Source organism: Pavona decussata, unplaced genomic scaffold (genome assembly GCF_977016875.1).
Source record: "Pavona decussata unplaced genomic scaffold, jaPavDecu1.1 SCAFFOLD_51, whole genome shotgun sequence".
NCBI classification, from domain to species: Eukaryota; Metazoa; Cnidaria; class Anthozoa; order Scleractinia; family Agariciidae; genus Pavona; species Pavona decussata.
In genome coordinates, this window is record NW_028145473.1 from 6,927,501 (window position 1) to 6,954,140 (window position 26,640).

At 38.1% G+C, this 26,640-nt stretch overlaps 2 protein-coding genes across 3 annotated transcripts in view; both read right to left on the bottom strand.

Annotated features, from left to right (window-relative positions):
• The window catches only part of LOC146481312 (collagen triple helix repeat-containing protein 1-like), a 53,151-nt gene extending 51,777 nt beyond the window's left edge, over positions 1-1,374 (bottom strand). For both annotated transcript variants that reach the window (XM_085108960.1, XM_085108959.1), the window contains exon 1: positions 1,235-1,374. In XM_085108960.1, coding sequence (XP_084965086.1) covers positions 1,235-1,345 — 111 coding nt within the window. In that variant the 5' untranslated portion in view covers positions 1,346-1,374. The remainder of the gene's footprint in view (positions 1-1,234) is intronic.
• A 5,258-nt stretch (positions 1,375-6,632) lies between these two features.
• Positions 6,633-16,973, bottom strand: LOC146481314 (collagen triple helix repeat-containing protein 1-like). Its single transcript, XM_085108962.1, has 3 exons — positions 16,806-16,973; positions 10,580-10,951; positions 6,633-7,295 (listed from the first exon to the last, which is right to left on the bottom strand). The coding sequence occupies exons 1-3, from the start codon at positions 16,914-16,916 to the stop codon at positions 6,933-6,935; spliced, it is 846 nt and encodes a 281-aa protein (XP_084965088.1). The 5' UTR covers positions 16,917-16,973; the 3' UTR covers positions 6,633-6,932.
• Between the last annotated feature and the right edge of the window lie 9,667 nt (positions 16,974-26,640).

Genomic DNA, 26,640 nt, shown 5'->3' on the forward strand with positions numbered 1-26,640 from the left:
TTAATCTCTTCTGAAAGATGGCTCCTTCAGCGAGGATAACCATTTAAACTTAACTGTATCTCAGGAAACTGCTTAACTTAAAATTGTAAAATATCTGCTAAAGTTTCAAAGGAATGTCTGCGTAGCTAGCAAATAGCATTAGATTGAAGTTTGAGAGGCAGCCAAAGTTTAAGCATTTAGCGACGCCTACTTAGCAATCAGGAAATTGGTCACGCAACGAAAGCAATAAAAGGGGCTGATTTTGTGTTGTCATCTTTCAGTTTGAGAGGTACATAACATTTTTTTTATGAGGTACTTGAAAAGCCCAGTCTGTAGAAAGTATCTTTTAGCATTGCGGAAATACAATATTGTAGCGTCTTCTCGGTAACCACAGACAACAAGTTTTAGTCTTACTATAAAACCAGTTTTAATTTCTTTAGCAATTTTTTACCTTCTGAATCTCAAAATGTACCACTCTTCGAAAGAAAGGTCATTTCACTTCTGAAACAGTGTTTACCTTACTAATTAGAATGAACTAATTACGACTCGGCGTCGTTAAAATGGGTTTGTCTTCCCGTTCAGCTTCAGTGGCAAAAAAGGTATAGTCTTGCATAGCACGTAATTATAGACCCCTCAACATAACTTACATTTTAAGTCAATACTCCGCGATCACAATTAACGCACGAAAACTGCGACAATCCAAGCAGCCGAACACTAGTTGAGGCCGATATTATAGATTATAGTTTTCTTCGAAAGAAAGGACATTTCGCTTCTGAAACAGTGTTTACCTTACAAATTAGAATGAACCTATTCCAACTCGTTGTCATTAAAATGAGCGCGTCTTCCCTTTCAGCTTCAGTGGCAAATAAAAAAAGTATACTAGCACGCAATTATCAGTAGATCCCTCAGCAAAACCTACATTTGAAGTCAATACTCCGTGATCGAAAACTGCGACAATCCAAGTAGCTGAACAGTAGTTGAGATATATCTTGTAAAAATGAGGGCATACCGATTTTATAGTTTATCCATTGGAATTTTAATATTTATGGCAATCGCAATACTTTTCAAATAAAACAAATTCCCGTGGTTGATGTCTTAAGACCAACTGCAAACTAACCTTGTTTTTCCAATTTACTGAGCGCCCTGAGTTTTATTATATCTTCAGATCCCTATCAAAATTTCACACTATTCTTAGAGCGGGTCGACCGCCCCGTTGCAATCAAATAAGAAAACCGTAATACCCATGTATACTCACCTCACACAAGTCTTTCGAAGCGGCCGTTTCCTGTTGTTGAAGTTTCGTAGTGGTGCTGTGTGTGCCCACTAATAAACAGAGAACCAACGGAGCTACGAAGTACCTTGCCATGATGTGAAAAACATAAGAACTTTTCCTCTGCTGTGATGATATGTACGAAGCTGGGTGTGTTCTCACCTTTTAAAAGTAATTCTTTTATTGACGTTTTTTTTAATTCCACCGCTGCCAGACAAAATATTGATTTACCATCGATTGACGCACATGTTTGGCATATCAGCACACAACAAGACCTTAGGGCTGTATAGCTTGTAGCGTGGGGAAGGCGGTGCACGTAACATAAGCTTTTCTCTCCTCACCCTGGACCCCCTCGATAGGTTGGTGCCCTCCCTTAGTGGTACGATTTTCGCAATGACACAGGATTTTAAAGGACTATAAAATGCCTGCATTAAGGATGTTCGATATAACGAAATCCCCGTCATAATGAACAGAACCCAGAACCACTAACTTGTACTACTCAAATTTATCCCGCTATAACGAATAAATGTCATTAATGACTGATGTTAAACGAGAAACAAATCAACAGAGATTGAATTACATCTCATCATATGCTGTAAGAAGACATCGAAAGAACATATGCGCTGCTGCCAATTTGATTTCCTTAAGAGATGAAACGTGACGCAGCTTTTAATCCAGGCCTATCGTTTTCGCTTTCCTTCTCAGTCGAAACGATACGCAATTGTTACGGCCGCATTCCACGTCAATATGTTTAGCGTTTAGTTCTTTGTATAGTTGCACATTCCTTTCACATTCTTTTCAGTTATCGCTATTCATTCTGTTAGATTTCTCTGCATAATTTTCTTTGTTCTTAGATCATTTTGTAAGTTTCATCGTTTATTCTAATTCATTTCGCTTCAGCGTTCACGGCAACATCGTTGCAGTTTCTTTCGTCCAGTCTTGTTAGCCATCGTACATTTTTTCCATTCAACTTTCTAGTCACACAACATTCGCTTAGTTTCTTTCCGTTTCCTGTATTTTCATCGTTTCATAGCCGTCATTTGTATTCCTTAGTAATTTGTATTTCTTTTCGCTTTTAGCAACCGTAATCGTAATTCGTATTAACTGTGATAAAGACGAGTTGGAACCGTGGACCATCCTTGGATTATTCGCTATAGCAATTTTTAGCTTAAGCTCGGTATAATGACGATTTTGCTCATCTCCCCACAATTCTGTTACCCCCCGTGCGATTTGAAATCAATTATCACAAACATATATTTCCAGTCCCTTGGTACTTCTTTGTATGGGGAATCCACTTCACGAGCGGAAAACGGAGCTACTAGTCACCTACTAGGTCAATTACATACCCTTATCTTTTCGCTATTTCCTTGATATGTATTTTTTATAACCTGGGGCTATTTTTGCGTTAGCTTGACAATTTTATGTTACTCCGGAACACCTCAGACCATCTTCAATGAGCATGAATTTAAAAAATAATAAAAATAAATATAGCCTTCATTTCGGGTTACCTATACCTACAGGTACAGGATGTAGAAAGTATTTGAACCTCGTAAAGAGCGAGTGGAAGCAGGTTCCGCTCGCACCAACGTTGAACGTCTAGAACTTTTTTCTCACTATTTGAGAAAGTGCCATTAAACTTTCAGGAGTTAATTACAGTTGGTTAGTCATTATTGTGATCATGACTCATTAATTTCATGATATTCATGTTACCATGGCAACAGCTGTTGACAGGCAGGTATTTTAGAAATAATTGAAATCTTTCTACTTTTAATTGAAAAAAAAAAAAAAAAAGGCTTTCCTTGTTTTATACATTTACTTTCAATTGATTTCTGTTTTTAGCACAAAAATAACAACAACATCCGCGGTTGACTTACAGTCGAACCTGTCTATAACGGCCACCCTCGGGACTTGAGTAACTGGCCGCTTAATACAGGTGGCCGCTTAATACAGGATCACTAAAAATACTCACTGGGCGTGGTCTAATGTCAATTGTAATGGCGTATCATACAAAAACACTTCATGCAAGGAAACGATAGGACAATCAACACTCTTTCAAGTGATCAATCTTTAAACAAAGTTCAGTGCCAACTTGTAACTTAACGGTATAATATACGCAACATTGTGTAAAAGTACTATGCAATAAATTGTACTCTACTCTCCTACGGTATACAGTGCTCTTTTTCTGTGACTTACAGTTCACAACAAAAGATCTCATTCCGTCATTTCATATAGTTGTTATGCTCAATGTTCAATGTCACATGGCTCAAGAACAAGTTAATTAATTGTAAATAATAAAGAGTGAAGCATATTTAAAACAAACTTTTTTTTAGCGTTCGTGATATGGTGCTGTACTTAAGCACAATGCGGACATCTGAAAAGCGTTAACTATATTAAACGGCCGAGTATCAGCTTACAGTAGCTTTGTACATGTTATTTCGTTATAGTGATGCTGGATCGCAGTTTAAACACAAATAAATACCGCATAAAGTAACAAATGGCTTAGTTTCCATTCAAGGGTGGCTGCTTAATACAGGTGAAAATAACAAAGAAAGACAAACATAGGACTGCTACAGGTTGGCCGCGGCCGCTTAATAGAGGTGGCCGCCTAATACAGGTAACAAATACAGCGTTTGTATGAGCAAACAATCGGGACTTTAAGAACTGGCCGCTTAATAGAGGGTGGCCGCTTAATACAGGGCCGTTATATACAGGTTCAACTGTATTAAAAAAAAAAACTTTTATTAGATGTGTTTATCTTTCTTTTGCTGTAGGGGAAAAAAATAAAATTAATTTAAAATTAAATTAAATTATTTTTTTTCCTTCTGCTAGATAAAACGCTTGTCCTTGTGTTTCAGCTTAACTCTCCACTTTGGCTCCTGTCTATTGTTGTTTGAAGTTGTCTCTATTTATTTAGCTGTTTTGCCAATTACTTTGCGGTGCTAAAAATTAATTACTTCTCAATGTACATAAACAACCTTGCTCTTCGGCTCTGCGAATTAAATGAAATTTACCAGACCGAAACGGCTCTCTCAGGTTTCGGTTCGCTCAACTCCAAATTCTAATGTTGCGAGGCAAACAGCAGGACAGAAAGTTGGTGCTCGCTCGCTGGCTCAAAAGTTCCAACACCTTGTACAGTATAAAGATTTAATAGCACCACAGGAAAGTACCGCTCAGTAGTTTCTAGTTGAACGGGACTCTTCAGGATTTGACCCACAGACTCGATGGTAGAGTCACATCAGTACAGCACTTGGCTCAAGAGTCCTTAATTGTTTGCTCCGAGTGAAAACAGCTTAGAGTCAACTAAGTCAAACTGCTTACTACCCTCATGCAGAGAAGGTGTCCGCTGCGTCAAAATGAGCGAAGTATTAGCAAATTGGACAAACGATAGTGCCACGAACGCTTCGTCTCAGGAGCTGGACTTGTCCCTAGGAAACTTCGTGTTTTTGTGGGCTATAACTTACTATGTTCTGATTGGCTGCGGAGTCCTTCTCAATCTTCTCGTCAGCTACGTTATGTTACGAAGCCGAAAGATACGTACAAGTATTTCAAGTTTTCTGATCTTTCATTTATCGCTGACTCATGTTCTTTATCATGTAGCAGTACCATTGTTGACAATTATCGGATTGGAGAATTCGCCCCAGTTATCATGCAAAGCCTTCGTGTTCATAGAACATTCATGTGCCGCTGCAATTTTCAGCAGTTTGGCCGCCATTGCTTGGGATCGACACAGAAACATTTCACAACCTTTTAAGAGTCTTGCGCCTCAGTATTTGAAAACCTACCTACTTTTAATTGGGAGTGTTTGGTTGTACGCCTTCGTGACCGCTATGCCGTTTATTTTTAGCGTTGAATCAAATTCTGAAGAAAAATGCTGGAAAGAGAAAAATGCGGCAACCGAGAAGTGTCGTAAATACACTTCCTGTAACTGGTCTTCTACTTGGAAAACACAGATGTCAAAAACGTTGTTTTTCAATACGGCTTTTTTTATTCCTTTCACGTACATGTTGGTAACCTAGACAAAGAGTGCAGTTAGTTTATGGAAAAGAAGCAAGACTGGAGAAATTCACGGCGCTGTTGCTAAATATAAAGTAAGAACAATTCGTTTGATGGTCATGGCCCTTCTGGTCTTTGCCGTATGCTGGGGATTGAATCTTTTTGTGGAATGGCTCCGAATCTATGGCGTCCTTGAAAACAATGTCATGTTACAAATGTTGTGTCTCATAGCGCAGGCATCAAGCTCGTATTCAAATCCCAACGTATGTGCCTTTTTAAGCCCTGAATTACGGAAAAACTGTGAACTATTGTTGTTGCTGTTTTCCACGCTGCTCATTTATCCGTGTTCGTTATCATTATCATCGAAATCAAATGCAACCTCCTCTTTAAACTGATCTTAAATTCCGTTTACAGCTCACCTAAGCTAACTTTGAACATCGCCTAGAGAAATTTGGAACGTAATCCAGCAAAAATAAGTCTTTCTTATGTTGTCAAAATGAAAAAGTTCCAGACTTTTGATACCTCTAACCTCTAAAAGCAGGACATTTTTATACTTAAGTATACTGACTGAGTAGTTTCCTGGTGTGAGAAACATGTCACTCGAGCAAAAACCGCTTCCCTTGGATAAATAAATAAATAAATAAATAAATAAATAAATAAATAAATAAATAAATAAATTACTATTGTAGTGACATTTCGATCGATCGTTTGCTGCATTAAATTTTCGCTGAAAGTGTAACTTCTCTCCGCAACAACGGGATATATCCGTTACAAAAGTGAGGTCGAGATAGTCGGAGTCATTTATCTGTAGAGAAATACTAAACGGTACACTTTCAGTGTGTCTCAATTTCTTTAAAATACCGTCACTTATTGGACAACTCGAATTTTTAAAGAACTGCTATGATATCTCTTGTATTGTTGCTGTTAGCTAGTTAAAATTATTGAATGCACGAGTGCGCGTTGGTCATTAGATCACCATGAGATAGCCAACGAGGCAGGTACAACTACGACTACAACAATTTTTTTCAGATTAAAAGTAACCAACAAATAATTGGAGCATAGTATAATTAACAATTACTTTAAGAATGCGCGTTGAATATGAGATGATAGCCAAAGAGGCGCGTAGCGCCGAGTTGGTTAATAATCATCTCATATCCAAGAAATGCGAATGGTATGATTGTTTTATTAAAAGCAATCAAGAAATATTGCTAGACCTTGCTGATTTCGCTTTGCAAGAAAAACCAGAAGACAAATTAATGGTCGTATTTTTCGGGCATGGCCTTGTAATGGCTCATTTCTATGGCCGATAAGCGAATCAAATCCCTGGAATTGACACAATGATCCAGTTTTTAATAACTGCTGATATTCTATGGCCGCTGTATTAATAAAAACTCTCAGTGGAATAACATCATCTAATGATGCATTGCATTTAAATGGAAACGAATACAGTTAAATCTGCAATTACACTTATTACTGTCTAATAATTAGAGATGCTAGTATGACATTGCCAGCTTTCTTGATTCCTTACAAATTGCCCGGCTACTTGGAACTGTTCTTCGATTCTACAAGAGAGACAAATATGGAATCTTTTAATGCAGCATGTTGGAGCTAATAGTTTTACTGACCAACTGAAAAATACTTTTACCACTGATAACACTAGTTTAACAAGAATAGTTTCAAAAGTTGTCCTTTAGGACTGGGGCCTAGATACTTCTTCGATGATTATCCGCGACACTGATTTCCATCCAGTGTAAGCATTACCTAAGGTTTCACCACTACACTTTCCTACCCATAACTGCACTGTTACCGCGCCCTGTGGGATGTTCTCACAGTACCCCTCAAATGATCGGTGATGATACAGACCGGGGCTCCCAGAAGATGATGGCCAACCGTTGTACACAACAGCTTCAATCGTCATTGGTCCACTGCATTCGTTACCCGTAAACATGAAAAACCAGCGGTTGCACTTAGAACTTGAGCCAGTGACCAGCAGGTTTCCTTGGAATGAGACTTTCAGTGCTGTGTCAGATTGGAGCTTGTTAAAAGAGCAGTCCTGGAAAAAAAAGATCCAACAGCACATAGTAAAGTTATCACTCATGTCACTGGTTGACATAACCCTTGAATTACAATAACATTTAATATAACTGTGTTGTAATTCGAAAGGTTATACTAGCACTTTTTGCCCCTCATTAAGTCGCTAACTGGTTTGTCTTCACTAAAGCCGGACCGCAAAGGTCCGAGACATCAGCCTTGATGGCAAAAGTACCTCAGTTGAGTTGAGAAAAATGATTTTTTTTTTTATGTTATAGTGCGAATGGTCACCGGAAATGAGCTGTACTAGGTAACAAAGGATAGATTGTTGCGAATATAATTTAGATCTATACCTATTGGTCGTTACTGGATGTTTCTACTGTCTTTATCTTTATCGTGCTTTAGTGCTGATTCGAGTTTTCTTTCGCACGGGAAAATGGAGTTAGCGGAGATGCTACTGCGGGGATGGGATGAGTATTTAAAGTTTGGAATCGACAATATTTTATTCCCCATATAAAGTCTTATAACAAGCTAAAATATTTTAATGGTTTCAAAATTTAAAAATATATCCCATATCCAAAATTTCCAAACGGTCGCCTGTAACCCAATTCCGCTTGCACTCAAAGGACATTGACCCACCAGTAGTTAATTATTTCACGCTCCCTCGGGACGCGCAGCTTGGGCCGTCTGTGGTCTGAACACTCAATTCCAATTTCTTTCTGCGTCCAGTGGGTGGCATACCCTGACAAGTTTACTTTGAGACGGATTGTGATGTGTGCAGATGTAAATTCATTTTTGAAACGTTCAGCGTTACAAATTATTGTGTCAAGAGACGATGGTTTAGTGCTCAGACAAACTTGATCTTGTACATCCTTGTACATCATCATCATTATCATCAATCTTTTTTACCCTCGGATTGTAGAGTAGCTTAATGCAGCTAATATCTCCGAGCATTTTCCCACCCAACCATGATAATATACGCACAAAGACCAGACCACAACGCCGGGAACTACGTCCCCTACTCTTTGCGAACAGTGAGTGGGTTCTTTAACGTCCCACAGAGTTATTTACAAACAAGGTTTGTGAGACGGGGCCTACGGTTTATCGTCCTTATCCGAGAAGACTAGAAAGTCTAACCATTTGAAGATGTCAGAGCAAAGGCAGCACTTTCTCCTCAGTTATTTAAAGACCCTGAGTGGTGGTCCGGCCGGGGTTTGAAACCACGCGGGGTGAAAATTGTTATCTTGTGCCATTAACAACCGGCAATATATTTTTTTTGAAAACTTAGGCGGTTTGCTCGTTTCGGAGAGTAATCACGCTAATTTTCGACTAATCTCTTTACCTCTCATTCAAAATATTGGAGCTCGCTAAAAACCCTACAGGATATAATTCAAATCTTAACGTCTGCTGATCTCCCGTCGTGTCGCCTTGCAAAAAAAAAAACCTTAAGCACTAAGACGGGAGAGGAGGACGACAGATTACCGGAAGTAAAATTATACCACTCAACGGAAGTGCGCATGCGACAAGGCTTGCATCATCCCGTCCTGCCCTCGTCTCCGACGTGAAAACAGATGTTTTGCCGTCGTGTGTAGAACTTGAGTAAATTTTGGATTTTTTTCCAACTTAAATTTATTTCTTTCAATTTTTTCATTCAATTTTTATATTCTCTGATAGATAAGTGATATCTGTTGCTGTTGAAGCCAGATCTCAGGCGACTTACGGTAACAAAGCGATGTATAAAGCGGTTTCGAAAACTAAGAAGTAAATACAACGAAAACTATAATAAGACTAAGTATTAAAGCTATTACAAACTTAAGAAACAAACGTGAAAACTTCATAAATCCAATACAAAAAGGCAATAAAAACAGTAACATGCAAAAAATAAGGAGACTTGCTTCTGTGTCCGCGTTAGGGATTTTACAGCCAGTTATAACTTGAGTTATAGCCTTGATCTTTACACGATGGCACGTTGACTAGAACTGAGCGTTTTCCTGAACACGTTCGAGGAAAAGCTAACTAACTACAAAGGACTATAGATAGGATAATTGAAAGCATTGTTTCGTTGCTTGTACGTGTGCAAACATATCCGTTGGTTTGAACACAGAAACTTAAACTTATTGACAACAAAGAAACTCTAAAGTCTAGAAATGAAAATATAAAAAAAAACATGAAGAATAATTTGGCAGCAACAGTGCATGACAAAATCGCCACTTGCATAGACTTTCGATGCGGAAACCGCCTTTGAGCGGATTACGGTCGAAATCCAAATGTGCAGCCTTGACTCCTTTTTATGAAGGGAATAACAGCAATTTCAAAGAATACCCAAAACGGTAAAGTAACCCCCAAACGCATAAGGATTCACCGAAGGTGGGTCAGCCTTATTCATTTTATTGAATGAAAGTTAAAAAATAGCATTGTTTAAATTTCGGAACCGACAATATTTTATTCCCCATACAACGTCTTATTGATAACGCGTTTAAATTTCCAACAACCGCCTGTAGCCCAATAGCGCCTGCACTCAAAGGTCATCGACCCACCAATTATTAACTAGTATAATCATGGATTAGTTAAGTGCGTTTGATCTCTAGTAAAGTAACATTTTTTTTAAATTGAAAATCGCACGGCATCCTGCATCCAGACCGAAGCGAGTCAACCCGCAGGACTTCACTTAGCCAGCGGGATTCAAAGCTCTCGCATGAAATCAAGGCGAGTATTCAGCCAGTCCAAGATGGCGCCCCAACCCTGAAATCGCACAGCATCCAGAAAAAAGTGACAGAAATAGTATGCGTTCTCCAAACGTCGAACGCAATTTTTACACGCTCTCAAGTTAGGCGAACTCGGGCTGCCTGTGTTTAGACGTAGTTACGCATTACCCTCGGATATCGGATGTAGACACAAAGGAAAACAAACGAACAAACAAAACAAAACAAAAAATACAAATGTTACCGTCAGAAGTAAACGGCAGCGGAAAATAGTCCGTACTCGAAAATAAACAGAGGCAGAAAAAAAAAATGAAAAACGATCTTAAACAAGGATGGTTCAATAAATCGTGCGAAGCACTAGGCTTAATTTAATAACAATCTGATATTTAATAATTAAAAAAAGTAACACTGTTGAACAACCGTATATAAAAAAGCAATTATATTTCCTACGAAAAGGTAAATAAAGTTTACACAAAACTTGGAAATAAAATTTACGTAAATCCTTGCAAACCTGCCGTCAATAATAAGTTCAATTATATCTATTTTATATAATAATGTGAGCATGTCATGTTATTCCACTCTCTTATTCAGCGTGTTTAGTTACCTTAATCTTCCCGGTATCTCTGTTGTCGCCGTTTTTCCACGCGCACTGTTTCCAGTTTGTTTGTGGCACTCCACTTGCTGGACTTCCTTTCACACTTTCTCCTTTCTCTCCCTTGTCTCCTTTTCTTCCTTCAGTTCCCATCACTCCCCGCTCTCCTTTAATTCCCGTCATTCCTGGAAGCCCACTCTTCCCACGAGGCCCTTCAAGACCTCTTTCTCCTTTTGGACCCATCATTCCTGTGACGCCTTTCTTACCAATCTCTCCTTTGGTGCCTTCTCTTCCCTGTGGCCCTTGCGGTCCTGGAATACCAGGCATTCCCGGCATGCCATTTGATCCTGGTACGCCAGGGAAACCATGGCCAATCATGGCTCTCTAGGGTTGAAGTATGGTGTAAATTAGATAACAAAACACAGAACAAGAGAGTAAAGCGAAATAATAAAGAATCAAAAATGCTATTAATATTCTTCTATTGGGATCTGTCAAACATCTATGCGTGAGCGAGTTCTGTCAGTGCGAGCTTTGAACATTTATAAACATCTTAACATGTTAGCAAATGTCACCAAACTTTGTGACTTTTTCTTTCCAGACATTTATCTGGAAGCAATCTGGTGTGGCGAGTAAGGGTTCATTGAACGGTGACATAACAACCAAATTTCAGCAGATACTTTGGAGATCATCTCTGAACAATCTGATATAGTGGATACAATTATGACCTTACAGGAAACATCTTTGGCGAACTATTTCTCTTCTTAGTGTCATTGTCATAGCTATAGTTTTATTATTGTCAGAGTTATGTACAAAGTTCGGAGTCCGCCTCATCTCCTCCTCCCGGCAATTGAAGGCGGACACAAAATTCGGTCTAGATACGGTTAATGACATGAAAACACGAGGAGAAGCGTAGAGGTGTTTTTGATCGAATTCCCGAGATCAAGAGCAGCAATCTATAATCAGTTTATTGTCGTTTAGCAATGAAGTCTTTGCGACTAGTAACCTTGTCTTGTCTGTGGAAATACACAGTTAATTGGTAATGGAAACGAAAAATCCTCCGATCTTTACAGGAACCTGACAATACATCGACCGACAGAAACGAACGGAAACGTAAAAATTACATCGTTTTCGATTTCCCGCCAATCTAATTGGCCGCCTAGATGGTCCTAAATCGACCAACCGTAAGATCAATATGCGTTGATGTGTTCGCGTATCCCTGAGTCTGTGCGATGGCGATTTAGAGTTTATTTTTCTTCAAGCTTATTTCTACATCATTTTTCCAACAACTAGATGATAAATAAAGTCGTTCTTTATCCTCCCTACACCCGCAAAGGTAAGTGCGATGGTCATGTTTCGTTATAACATTTATAGATTTTATCAGGATTCGCGATTTCGTGATTTGGGAGGAAAATCCAGTTAGCAACGCTGATGCATTTAAGTGTCGATCGTTTTCGTTGTCCGCGGCGTATGTAGGAAATCTAAGAATTAGAGTCAACTCTAAACGTATTTTTTTAAATGCCTTTTATGTTGATATTGCGCGTTACTACAACGAAATCAATACAGGATAAATTAAAATCGCGTTGGCTGGCCATAAATGCTCACTGCTATGACTGCAACAAAAATGTCAAAGAACAGCGGCTAAATTCTTACAGTTTTATTATGTTAATGTAAAATGTAGTGTTAGGTCACGAGTTCTTTGTGTTCTTTCTTTGTGTTCTTTTCAAAGTGAGGTTTTTAACACGACTCCGGTTCTTGTCCCGGGTGTGTCGCCCGGCTGATAAGAACGAGCAATCGGGTTGCCACTTTTGCTTTGCCGTATGTAATACTCGGGGGGATTTGTGGTTTTCTACTGTCAGCAGCCACTTTTTTTAAAAGTGGCTTAAATAATAGGAGTACCGTGGTGACCGCGGAAAATTTTTAGGTTTTTCCGGTTGCTAAGGTATGCAGTCGCCCTGAAGTCGCCACGAAAAGTGCAGCACGGCTGGACATTAAACTGAGCAAACTTTGATAATTGTTCTATAATTAAGAAGAATTTGACACAAAATCTGACTGAAATCTGGTTGCTGCTCGCCGTAAAGGGGCAAGTCTTGTAAGAAAGCCGATCGTTTAGGCGTGAATAATTAATTTAGTAATTTTTATTGCGCAAACTCCGTATGACCTCATTCTCAAATGCGCATCAAAATACTAAATATTAAAATACTAAATAGAAAATTACAATTTCGAACTAACGAACCAATCAACTAAATGCAACCTTATTAACCAATTAACTAATCACAACTCTGTCAATTAAGTTGCTTAATTAATTGACGCTGGATAACATCAAAGCAAAAAGACCGACATTTATTAAAGAATTGACTGACTCGGCACTTCTGATTGATAACTTCAACTTATTCCACGATGCTTAGCTGCTACGCACGTGACAGAACGATCGCCCAAGGCGGCCATAGATTTTTAAAAACATACTAATTCACAGAAACCCCAGACCTGACGACACTCATGTTATGTTTCTTTTTTTTTTTTTTTGGAAAATTTACCTTATCATTCTCATTTGTTTGTTGTTTTAGATTGAGCTTATTCCCCTTCAGCCGGTTGGAAGCTAAGTCACTCTAGACTGAGAGTTTTCATTAATAAGGCAACTGGTGTGTATCGCAAGTTATTTTGTAAGTGTATATATTTCCGTGATCGCCTTAAAAAGGGGGCCGAGAAAATAAATAATAATAAATTAAACTAATAATAAATTAAACTAATAAGAAAATAAAATTATAGGTCGCGTGCCCAGGTATTAACAAATTGAATGAATGAACGAACGAACGAACGAACGAATTAATGAATGAATATATACCGCATATATCACGAAGTCTCATGGCGGTTTACAATTCTATGGGGTGAGATCGGACATCAGCATGTGAAGGCGCCTCTGGCGGCCGCTATCGGTCCATATTAGATCTCACCCACCCACCCACTAAACCCAAGCATGAGTGTGAAAGATAGAAGGCCAGACCACAACACCGGGAACTACGTCCCCTACTCTTGCGAACAGTGTGTGGGTTCTTTAACGTCCCACAAAGTTATAAATTGGTAACTGAAAAAGGTTGTTTTACAAACGTCCTGCACACTTTACACTTTAATACAGGTTGTCAACATTCTTTCTGTAAATTTGGTGTGTTATATTAAGACACATCATATATATTTTATACTAGATAAATGTCCCTCATTCAGAAATTAAACATTTTCTTGTTGTCCATATCTTTTGATTGGAGCCAAGCAGTTTCCATTTTTTTTTTGTTTCTACCTTATTATATAGGAAATTAACACTTGTGTATTAAGGTATTCGAAATTAACGCAACTTAAGGTAACGCGAATTGAAGGAAAAAATTATTTCCAGTAATGGGAATTAAAGCGAAAGAGGTACTAAAAATTCCAAATGAGGGAAATTAACGCGACTTATACAAAGAAACAGAATTTGTTCAGACAATACTGAGAAACAAGTTTATTTTAACACTATTAAAGGTTGCGTTCGATTTACCGTATTCCGGAATGAGAATAAGCGGAATAGCTGTTAGATTTCTCTTTTTAAGTTAATTTGGGACGACATTTCTGCATGCAGACTTTCGCTGTCGAACAATAATTTTAAAGCCGTTTTTTTCTCCAGTAACTTCAAAATCCTTTTATGAGGGAGTTCTGGTCATCATTTCATGTATTTCTATTCCAGAATAGGGTCAAGATTTCGAACAAACCCTCAAAGCCCGTTTAAACAATTTCAACATTTGCCTAACTTCGTTCAACAAGAGTTGAATGGACGGAATTTTCAAGTGGTTTCAACGTCATTCAACACTTTCAATGTTGTATTGATGTTAAATGAAAGTTTAAACCAATTTAAATTTGATTCAACACTTTTAACAATATTTCAACATTTTTTTACGCCTTCAACAATGTTGAACGACCTGTTCAAACGCCCCCGACATTTGGTTCAACAACTGTGTTGAACGCATGTTGAAACAGATGTTGAAACCTTTTAAACGGGCCCGTAAGTGTAAAAATCAGAAATCATCAGAAATGCAACAATTTTTGTGGAATTGTCTCTAAACCTAGCGCTTCAGTGCCCATGAGACCGGAGGATCTCCACCCTGATAAAACAATGCTTTTTCCTTTCTGGAGTGTTTCGAGAATTTGGGGTGAATATGATGGAAATTAAGGTCGAGGGAATAAACGCGCCACTTAATTAATGATGCGGAAATAAACGTTAACAAAAATAAATGCTACATTCAACATTACTAGCACCTCACTTAAATTTCAAGGCAATGTTTAGGAGGACAATGGAAGTATCATGAAGTTTTTGACCTCTTTTGTTAAAATTGGTGAAATAAGACCTTCACTTTGCTACAAAATAATTCTAGAACAACGAGAGGAGAGAAATCAACTCAATTCAGGAACAGCATGTACTCTGTTCTAGCGCATTTTGGAAACAAAAATACGAAAACTTGAAAAACATTAGCCTAATATTTTTCAAGTTTCAATCCATACCGACCTACTCTATCTCTGGCTAGAGGCACTAATCGACAGTTTTATTGCACTAGGGTGATAATTTATAACTCTACTAGACAATATTTTTTTGTTTCTGTTCTCAGACAAACATTTCTGGGTTTTGAAATGACATCAAATTTTTATGATACTTCCCCTTTAATGATGCGGAAATAAACCAAAATAAATGCGATATTCAACATTACTAGCACCTCACTTAAATTTCAAGGCAATGTTTAAGAGGACAATGGCTTTAGTCGGCCAGGAAACCTTAGCGGCCGAAACACAATGACCTTACAATTATGTATTTATCTCTTCTGAAAGATGGCTCCTTCAGCCTGGATAACCATTTAAACTTAACTGTATCTCAGGAAACTGCTTAAGTTAAAATTGTAAAATATCTGCTAAAGTGTCAAAGAGAATGTCTGCTTAGCTAGCAAATAGCATTAAATTGAAGTTTGAGAAGCAGCCAAAGTTTAAGCATTTCGCGACGCCTACCTAATCAGGAAATTGGTCACTCAACGAAAACGATAAAAGAGGCTGATTTTGTGTCGTTATATTCCAGTTTGAGTAGCTTGAAGGTACATTATATTTTTTTATCTGGTGCTTGAAAAGCACAGTCTGTAAAAAGTATCTTTTAGCATTGCAGAAATCCAGTATTGTAGCGTCTTCTCGGTACCCACAGACAACAAGTTTTAGTCCTACTATAAAACGAGTTTTAATTTCTTCAGCATTTTTTACCTTCTGAATCTCAAAATGTGCCACTCTTGGAAAGAAAGGTCATTTCGCTTCTGAAACAGTGTTTACCTTAATAATTAGGATGAGCTAATTCCATCTCGGCGTCGTTAAAATGGGTTTGTCTTCGCTTTCAGCTTCAGTAGCGAAAAAGGTATAGTCTTGCATAGCACGTAATTATAGACCTCTCAGCATAGCTTATATTTTAAGTCAAGACTCCGTGATCACAAATTAACGTACGAAAACTTCGACAATCCAAGCAGCCGAACATTAGTTGAGGTATATACCTTGTAGAAATGAGGGCTTACCGGTATTATAGTTTGCAGTTGGCTTCGAAAGAAAAGTCATTTCGCTTCTGAAACAGTGTTTGCCGTAATAATTAGAAAGAACTAATTTCGACTCGGCGTCGTTAAAATCGGCTTGCCTTACTTTTCAGCTTTAGTGGGCATACCGATATAATAGATTATAGTTTTCTTCGAAAGAAAGGTCATATCGCTTGTGAAACAGTGTTTACCTCACTAACTAGAATGAACTTATTCCGACTCAGTGTCATTAAAATGGGCGCGTCCTCCCTTTCAGCTTCAGTGACAAAAAAAGAAAGTGTAGTCTTGCAGAGCACGTCAGTAGATCCCTCAGCAAAGCTAACATTTTAAGTCAATACTCCGTAATCGAAAAGTGCGACAATCCAAGCAGCTGAATACTAGTTGAGATATACCTTATAGAAATTAGGGCATACCGATATTATAGTTTATCCACTGGAATTTTAATATTTATGGCAATCGCAATACTTTTCAAATAAAACAAATTCCCGTGGTTGATGTCTTAAGACTAACTGCAAACTAACCTTGTTTTTCCGATTTACTGAGCGCCCTGAGTTTTATCATATCTTCAGATCCCAATCACAATTTCACACTATTCTTAGAGCGGGTCGACCGCCCCGTTGCAATCAAATAAGAAAACCGTAATACCCATGTATACTCACCTCACACAAGTCTTTCGAAGCGGCTGTTTCCTGTTGTTGAGGTTTCGTAGTGGTGCTGTGTGTGCCCACTAATAAACAGAGAACCAACAGAGCTACGAAGTACCTTGCCATGATGTGAAAAACATAAGAACTTTACCTCTGCTGTGATGATATGTATGAAGCTGGGTGTGTTCTCACCTTTTAAAAGTAATTCTTTTATTGACGTTTTTTTAATTCCACCGCTGCCAGACAAAATATTGATTTACCATTGATTGACGCACGTGTTCGGCATATCAGCACACAACAAGACCTTAGGGCTGTATAGCTTGTAGCGTGGGGAAGGCGGTGCACGTAACATAAGCTTTTCTCTCCTCGCATCACCCTGGACCCCCTCGATAGGTTGGTGCCCTCCCTTAGTGGTACGATTTTCGCAATGACACAGGATTTTAAAGGACTATAAAATGCCTGCATTAAAGATGTTCGATATAACGAAATCCCCGTCATAACGAACAGAACCCAGAACCACTAACTTGTACTACTAAAATTTATCCCGCTATAACGAATAAATGCCATTAATGACTGATGTTAAACGAGAAACAAATCAACAGAGATTGAATTACATCTCATCATATGCTGTAAGAAGACATCGAAAGAACATATGCGCTGCTGCCAATTTGATTTCCTTAAGAGATGAAACATGACGCAGCTTTTAATTCAGGCCTATCGTTTTCGCTTTCCTTCTCAGTCGAAACGATACGCAATTGTTACGGCCGCATTCCACGTCAATATGTTTAACGTTTAGTTCTTTGTATAGTTGCACATTCCTTTCACATTCTTTTCAGTTATCGCTATTCATTCTGTTAGATTTCTCTGCATAATTTTCTTTGTTCTTAGATCATTTTGTAAGTTTCATCGTTTATTCTAATTCATTTCGCCTCAGCGTTCACGGCAACATCGTTGCAGTTTCTTTCGCCCAGTCTTGTTAACCATCGTACATTTTTCCATTCAACTTTCTAGTCACACAGCATTCGCTTAGTTTCTTTCCGTTTCCTGTATTTTCGTCGTTTCATAGCCGTCATTTGTATTCCTTAGTAATTTTTATCTCTTTTCGCTTTTAGCAACCGTAATCGTAATTCGTATTAACTGTGATAAAGACGAGTTGGAACCGTGGACCATCCTTGGATTATTCGCTATAGCAATTTTTAGCTTAAGCTCGGTATAATGACGATTTTGCTCATCTCCCCACAAATCTGAAATCAATCTGAAATCAATTATCACAAACATATATTTCCAGTCCCTTGGTACTTCGTTGTATGGGGAATCCACTTCACGAGCGGAAAATGGAGCTACTAGTCACCTACTAGGTCATTTACATACCCTTATCTTTTCGCTATTTCCTTGATATGTATTTTTATAACCTGGGGCTATTTTTGCGTTAGCTTGACAATTTTATGTTACTCCGGAACATCTCAGACCATCTTCAATGAGCATGAATTTAAAAAATAATAAAAATAAATATAGCCTTCATTTCGGGTTACCTATAGCTACAGGTACAGGATGTAGAAAGTATTTGAACCTCGTAAAGAGCGAGTGGAAGTGGGTTCCGCTCGTTCTTTCTACTTTTTAATGAAAAAAAAAAAGGCTTTCCTTGTTTTATACATTAACTTTAATTTCTGTTTTTAGCACAAAAATAATAACAACATCCGCGGTTGACTTACAGTCGAACCTGTATATAACGGCCACCCTCGGGACTTGAGCAACTGGCCGCTTAATACAGGTGGCCGCTTAATACAGGATCACTAAAAATACTCACTGGGCGTGGTCTAATGTCAATTTTAATGGCGTATCATACAAAAACACTTCATGCAAGGAAACAATAGGACAATCAACACTCTTTCAAGTGATCAATCTTTAAACAAAGTTCAGTGCCAACTTGTAACTTAACGGTATAATATACGCAACATTGTGTAAAAGTACTATGCAATAAATTGTACTCTACTCTCCAACGGTATACAGTGCTCTTTTTCTATGACTTACAGTTCACAACAAAAGATCTCATTCCGTCATTTCATAGTTGTTATGCTCAATGTTCAATGTCACATGGCTCAGAGACAAGTTAATTAATTGTAAAGAGGAATTTCTTGCTAAAGAGTGAAGCATATTTAAAACAAACTTTTTTTTAGCGTTCGTGATATGGTGCTGTACTTAAGCACATTGCAGACATCTGAAAAGCGTTAACTATATTAAACGGCCGAGAATCAGCTTACAGTAGCTTTGTACATGTTATTTCGTTATAGTGATGCTGGATCGCAATTTAAACACAATAAAATACCGCATAAAATAACATATGGCTTAGTTTCCATTCAAGGGTGGCCGCTTAATACAGGTAAAAATAACAAAGAAAGACAAACATAGGACTGCTACAGGGTGGCCGCGGCCGCTTAATAGAGGTGGCCGCCTAATACAGGTAACAAATACAGCGTTTGTATGAGCAAACAATCGGGACTTTAAAAACTGGCTGCTTAATAGAGGGTGGCCGCTTAATACAGGGCCGTTATATACAGATTCGACTGTATTTAAAAAAAACTTTTATTAGATGTGTTTATCTTTCTTTTGCTGTAGGGGAAAAAATTAAAATTAATTTAAAATTAAATTAAATTAAATTATTTTTTTTCCTTCTGCTAGATAAAACGCTTGTCCTTGTGTTTCAGCTTAACTCTCCACTTTAGCTCCTGTCTTTCGTTGTTTGAAGTTGTCTCTATTTACTTAGCTGTTTTGCCAATTACTTTGCGGTGCTAATAATTAATTACTTCTCAATGTACATAAATAACCTTGCTCTTCGGCTCTGCGAATTAAATGAAATTTACCAGACCGAAACGGCTCTGTCAGATTTCGGTTCGCTCAACTCCAAATTCTAAAATTTCGCAGAATGTTGCGAGGCAAACAGCAGGACAGAAAGTTGGTGCTCGCTCACTGGCTCAAAAGATACAACACCTCATAAAACATAATAAACAGCACCACAGGAAAGTACTGCTCAATAACTTTTAGCTGAACGGTGACTCTTCAGGATTTGACGGCCAAACTCAATGGTAGAGTCACATCAGTACTGCACTTGGCTCAAGGGTCATTAATTGCATGCTCCGAGTGAAAACAGCTTAAAGTCAACTTAGTCAACCTACTTACTACTCTCATGCAGAGAAGGTGTCCGCTGAAGCATTGTGTGCGTAAAAGTGAGCGAAATATAAGCAAATTGGACAAACGACAGTGCCACGAACGCTTCGTCTCAGGAGCTGGACTTGTCCTTAGGAAACTTTGTGTTTTTGTGAACTATAACTTACTATGTTCTGATTGGCTGCGGGGTCCTTCTCAATCCTCTCGTCATCTACGTTATGTCACGGAGCCGAAAGATACGGACAAGTATTTCAATTTTTCTGATCTTTCATTTATCGCTGACTCATGTTCTTTATCATGTGGGAGTACCATTGTTGAGAATAAGTGGATTGGAGGATTCGCCACAGTCATCATGCGAAGCCTTCGTGTTTATAGAACTTTCATGTGCCGCTGCAATTTTCAGCAGTTTGGCCGCCATTGCTTGGGATCGACACAGAAACATTTCACAACTTTTTAAGAGTCTTGCGCCTCAGTATTTGAAAACCTACCTTCTTTTAATTTCGAGTGTTTGGTTGTACGCCTTCGTGACCGCTATGCCGTTTATTTTCAGCGTTGAATCAAATTCTCAAGAAATATGCTGGAAAGAGAATGACGCAGCAACCGAAAAGTGTCGTAAATACACTTCCTGTACCTGGTCTTTGACCTGGAAAACACAGCTGTCTAAAACGTTATTTTTCATCACGGCTTTTCTTGTTCCTTTCATGTACATGTTGGTAACTTACATAAAAAGTGCAGCTAGTTTATGGAAAAGAAGCAAGACTGGAGAAATTCGTGGCGCTGTTGCTAAGTGTAAAGTAAGAACAATTCGCTTGATGGTCATGACGCTCCTTGTCTTTGCCGTATGCTAGAGATTATATTTTATTGTGGATTTGATCCGAGTGTTCGGAGTTCTTGACAATCTTTCTAGTGAAAACAATCTCATATAACAAATCTTGTGTTTCATAGCGCAGGCATCAAGCTCGTGTTTAAATCCCACCGTATATGCCCTTCTAAGCCCTGTATTTCGGAAAAACTGTGTTAAATACTGTTGCTGCTGTTTATCAAGTTGCTCTCTTTATCATTATCGTGGAAATCGAGTGCAACCTGTTATTTAAAGTAATCTCAAACTCCGTTCACTGCCTAGGGTAGCTCCTCTTGAAACTTTAAACATCAACAAAAAATACTGTTTGAACCAAACTCCAGCTAAAAGAGGTCTTTCATGTGGATTCAAAATGGAAATTTCCAGTCGGTAAACATTTCTAAAGATTTAGAAACAAATTAATTAAACAACTCAAATTTCTGCAAGGCTGATCGGACTGCGTAGAAACCTTAACACGACAGTGACATGATAGAGTTCATTCGAAAATCAACAGAATGCGGCAACCATAGACAGCTGTTTCGATCTGGTTGGCTCTCCTCAGCCCGGTGAAGCACAGCAAAAAGTAGAACTACCAACGCGAGTCCAGTGGTCTACCAAATGCACGTGGTAGTGATTTCGGATGGGCCCAAATTCAGACATGTGTTGAGTTTTTTACGCAGTCCGATTAGCCTTGCAGAAATTTGAGTCATTTATATTTTTGATCTTTTACAGATCTTGTGTATATTTGCAGCATTTTCGTTTGCGGTCCCTTGCTTATTGTTTACAAACAAATAACCTATAAAAACGGGAGATTTTGATAACTACGTTTACACAGTTGTTTCCCGGTGTCAGAAACCTCTCACACAATCAGAAAATCGTTATCCCTTGGACACATAAAGTTAACTATAGTTACTATAGTGACTACATTTCGTGGATCAATCGCCTTTTGCGATAAATTTTCGCTGAAATTTCAACTCCTATCCGTAATAACGGGATGTCCATACTAAGAGAGAGGCCGTAACAGTCGAATTTATACTAGAACTGGGACTTTATTTTTTTTTTACTTCAATCAGTTACTTAGACAACACGGTTTTCTAAAATAATTGCTATGATGTCTGATATTTTTTCTGTTAGTTAATGACAATTTTTCCCCGAGCGCGCGTTGGATATGAGTCGATAGATGACTTGAGGCCAACGACGCGCGCAGCGCTGAGCTGGCTAAGAGGGGTATCGAATGGTCTTTGCAAGCATTCGCGAGCACGCGAGCATTGTGGTTTTTATTGCGAGCACGAGCAGTGATCAAACTTGTCAGTGCGAGCAGCTAGCATTTTAGAAAAAAACACGAAAATTTTCCTTTTGTGGCATTTTTTTTATTTCGCACGTTGTTGTTGTTGTTGTTGTTTTTTTTTTTTTTTTTTTAATTTGCAAAACACAAAAACTGCTTACATTACTTACAATACAGATCTCTTACACCACTAACATTACAATAACTCTACTTTCAAGATACAACTTACATTACTTACATTACAATACTTACTCAACTTAAAATACGGTACAATGCTTATTCTACTTACATTACAGCACATTACATCATTTATTGACAAAATAATTTTTTCATCGGTTTCCACTTACTTAAAATTTTATCGTGATGAGAAAAGTCACGTGCAAATTTTTCAATATTGTAATGAAACTTAACGTAGCTCTGTACGCCAGCGAAATCGGGTTCACGTCCCTCCATTTTGCATTTGTATATGAAAAACTTGACTACTAAAATAATACAATTAATCGCATTCTTATAAGGCATACAGTTTGTATAGCCCAAGAGAACAGATTCAAGAGAAAATTCTATTTCAATGTCTGTTACCGACCAGATCCAATTTGCGAGGGCGATCCAGAGGTGGGATATCCGGTCACAGTACCAAAAAAGGTGCTCTAGGGTTTCAGGTTTACTGTCACAAAAAAAGCAATTATCGTGATCCTTAATACCCATTTTCATTAACAATACATTTGTGGCAATAATTCTATGGAATATCCTATATTGAAAGCTTCTCAGCTTACTAGCACTCGTGCATAAGAAAGGGATACTGTAATAGGTAGACCAATCCTCGACAGGAGATGGTAGATATTTATTCCATTTACGCTGCACCTTAGTTGGCTGTATGGCAACCGATTTTCGCAAAACGTCATAAGTAAAGCTGGTCACCTTTTTTGTCTTAAATAACCTATCTATATTTTGGGATTTGACCTCAGGTAACCGTTTACCAAACTCTCTAATCTTTGACTTCCATGAACTTGGAATTGCGCACATAATACCATAAGCTTGTAAAAAGGTACAAGTTAGGCTAAACTTATTAATCAATTTGGTTGGTGACATAAAAATGCCGGATTCGTCTACAAGATCATTGACGTAACGTAAATCTTTTTTGTACCACGACTTATAAAACACAGGTTTATTTTCTATCTTAATAAAGACATTATTCCATAGTGGCTGTGACAGAAGGTCACCGGCTTCTACAGTTTCCTGAACATAATCTGCCCATGATTCAACTACATTCCTCCAGAAAGTATTTGTCCCAAAAGAGCAAGCCAGGCGTGATAATGATCTTTTGTTTAGTAACCAGACATCATTCCAGTAAAGGTGATCGGAAAGCAGGAGCCTTTTCCAGTCTGCCTGATAATTTACGTCCCACACTTTCTTAACCCAGGAGATCTTCAGAGCCTTGGCAAATGATCGAATATCGGTCATCTTCAATCCCCCATCATCTACATCATTAATGATTGTTTTCCTTGCTATTTTATCACTCTTTCCATCCCAGATAAAGGAGAAGAAGAGTGTTTCTAATTCTTTAAGAAAAAAGGCATTTGGAGTAGGAAGTGTTGTTAAGAGATGAACAAATTTAGATACTGCGAGAGACTTAATTACCTGTATTTTGCCTATGATACTCAAAAGTCTCCAGGACCACGAGTCTAAAAGTTTTCTGACCTCCTGTAGCTTTATTTTGTAATTGTACGCCACTATTTGCTGGGTTTCAACAAAAAACGTTATCCCTAGGATGTCAAAAGGTTCATTAAATACCCATGCTAAATTTTTCTCCGGAAGTAATATGACCTTCGAGAATCTCTTACTACCCAGCCATACCGCCTTAGTTTTTTCTACATTCACCTTCAGACCTGAGCACTCTCCAAAGAGCTCCAAGGTGTCTAGGCATTGGGAGAGTGAAGTTTCAGTTCCATCTAAAAGGAAAAAAGTGTCATCCGCATACTGTCCAAGTAAAAATTCTTCATTATTAACAGTGATGCCCTTAATTTGACCGTTTTGTTTTATTGCATCTGCGAGAAGTTCAGCACAAATAATAAAAAGGTATGGTGACAGGGGATCTCCCTGTCTAACACCTCTTGAGACCGAAAAAGAATTGGAGCAATGACCATTGTATAAAATGGAGCTATTAATATTTTTGTAAAAGGTTTTAACCCACCGCCTTATAGACTCTCCGAAATTAAAAAAACTTTAAGGCTCCGTCAAGAAAGTTCCATTCTACCGAATGGAATGCTTTTTCAAAATCAATTAATAACAGTAAGCCCTCTTCGTTGTTAGAATTTAGTTTATCTATAATATCATAAATTAGCCTTGTGTTTTCGGCCATAGACCTGTTTTTTAAAAAGCCTTTTTGGGTGTGTGAAATGATGGATGGGAGAACCTTTTTAATACGATTTGCGACAACAGCTGAAGCTATTTTATAATCAACTCCAAGTAAAGATATCAAGAGTCCTTTTCTTCAGGAGTCAACTTCACCCTTATATTATCTTGATTGAAAAATGTGGCAGAATGATCAGCCCTGAATTCAGTTTTCCTGGAGGTATAAAGCTTTTCATAAAAACGCTCCTGCTCCCTAATTATATCTTTTTGGTCTGTGATTTCGGTAGCATCCTCTAAAACTAGCTTAGGAATTAATTTGTTTGTGTAATGTCTTTTCTCCAGATTCAAGAAGTATTTAGTGCTTTTTTCACCCCTAGTTATCCAATTAGCTTTTGACCTTATAACTATACCACGCATTTTATGCTCTCTCAGTTCTTGTAACTCATTCTGTTTTTGGGCGAGTTTCCTTTTGGTTGTTTCACTAGACTGCTAAAAAACGCCTCATAGCCCCATTGGGATTTCCACCTTGCTTGTTCTCTTTTGCTATTTTGGATATGCGCTTCCCATATATGTTGTTGTTGTTGTTGTTTTTATTAGAATACGCCTTGTAGTCTGAGTGACACCTTCATAATACACAACACTTTTACACCTTAAGGATAGTATATGTTAACTTGTGTTTTTGTCGTGTACTTTCAACTGACCTTGACAGCCAGATTCATAGAAGTTCACGTAGAGATAGATGTATTTTTCTACCAAAAAAACCTACAAATTAAAGCAGGAGCATGCGAGCAATTGCGAATATTTGGCTAAATTTTGCGAGCAAATCGAGCAAAGGCCAAATTTTGCGAGCACAAGATGATTTCAATGGGCCATTCGATACTCCTGCTAAGCTATAATCATATCATATCCAACAAACGCAAGTAGAGTAAAATAATTTAATGGTCGCTATTTCTCAGCCATGGTATAATGGCTGACATACCATGGCCGCTAAGCCAATCAAATCCCTGGAATTGCATTCTCCAAAGATCCATGGCCAGGTTTTTATAATAACAGTTAATCAACTGCATTCGTTACCATTAAAATGTAATGCATCATTAAATAATGTAATTCCAGAGTTTTTATTGGCGTAAAGGCCATGGAATATCAGCTATTTAACAATTATTCCACGAGCGTTGGATATGAGATGATAGATAGCCAACGAGGCCCGAGGCGCCGAGTTGGCTAAAATCATCTCATATCCAACAAGCGCGAGTGGAATAATTGTTTTATTAAAAACATTAAAGAAATATATAGAGGATATTACATGACCGCGCGGAGATACGAAATTTCTCTTCGAGTGCTGAAAAATATTTCACGTGTGATCGCAGCGAACGAGTGAAATATTTTTCATCACGAGAAGAGAAATTTCGTACCACCAAGCGGCCATGTAATGTTCTGTTTATTATATAAACACCAATGAAATATCAAATCGATTGCAAAACGCGCGATTTATCATGTAACCATATCAGCGGTGATCTTTTCACGTGGGAAGATAACATGTTATTTTCACGTGTGAAGATATCATGTTTTCGCGCGAAAGCTCACCTGGTATTCATTGGTGTTTATATAATAATGTAAGTTATGGCTGGTTTTGCTTAGCAAGAACAACCATAAGACCATTTTAATGATCCCTATTCTCGGGTATGGTATAATAGCTCATATACCATGGCCGCTAAGCCAATCAAATCCCTGGAATTGCATTATACAATTATCCAGTTTTTAATAATTGTTCGTAACAAGAAATCACAACAAGAAATCGCTTACCGCGCGGCGCGCGAGTTTTTAAAAACTCCCACCATTTGTTGGTATACACTCACAAATATAGGAATTTTGGCCCGCTAGTTATTCAGCTTGTGTGGTATATACTAAAACAATTATTCACCTCGGGGCCGGTGAAAGTGGTAAATATCCACCACTATTCACCTCCACTTCGGTGAATAATTGTTAATTATTCAAAACTGGATCATTGTATAAGGCAATTCCAGGGATTTGATTGGCTTAGCGGCCCTGGTATATGAGCCATTTCAACATGCGCCCAAGAAATAGAGACCATTAAATTGTCTTCTGGTTGTTTTTTTGGAAAAGCGAATAAGCAAGATCTTGCAATAATTTTTTATTGTTTTTAATAAAACAATTATTTCTCTCACGCTTGTTGGATATGAGACGATTAT

Bases quoted from the DNA above. Each gene is read 5' to 3' on its own strand.
- LOC146481314 (XM_085108962.1), bottom strand. From the start codon at position 16,916: ATGGCAAGGTACTTCGTAGCTCTGTTGGTTCTCTGTTTATTAGTGGGC. The intron at 10,952-16,805 runs GTGAGTATACAT...CTTCAACCCTAG, and splicing joins CTTCGAAAGACTTGTGTGAG to AGAGCCATGATTGGCCATGG. The intron at 7,296-10,579 runs GTAACTAAACAC...TTTTTTTTCCAG, and splicing joins GAGATACCGGGAAGATTAAG to GACTGCTCTTTTAACAAGCT.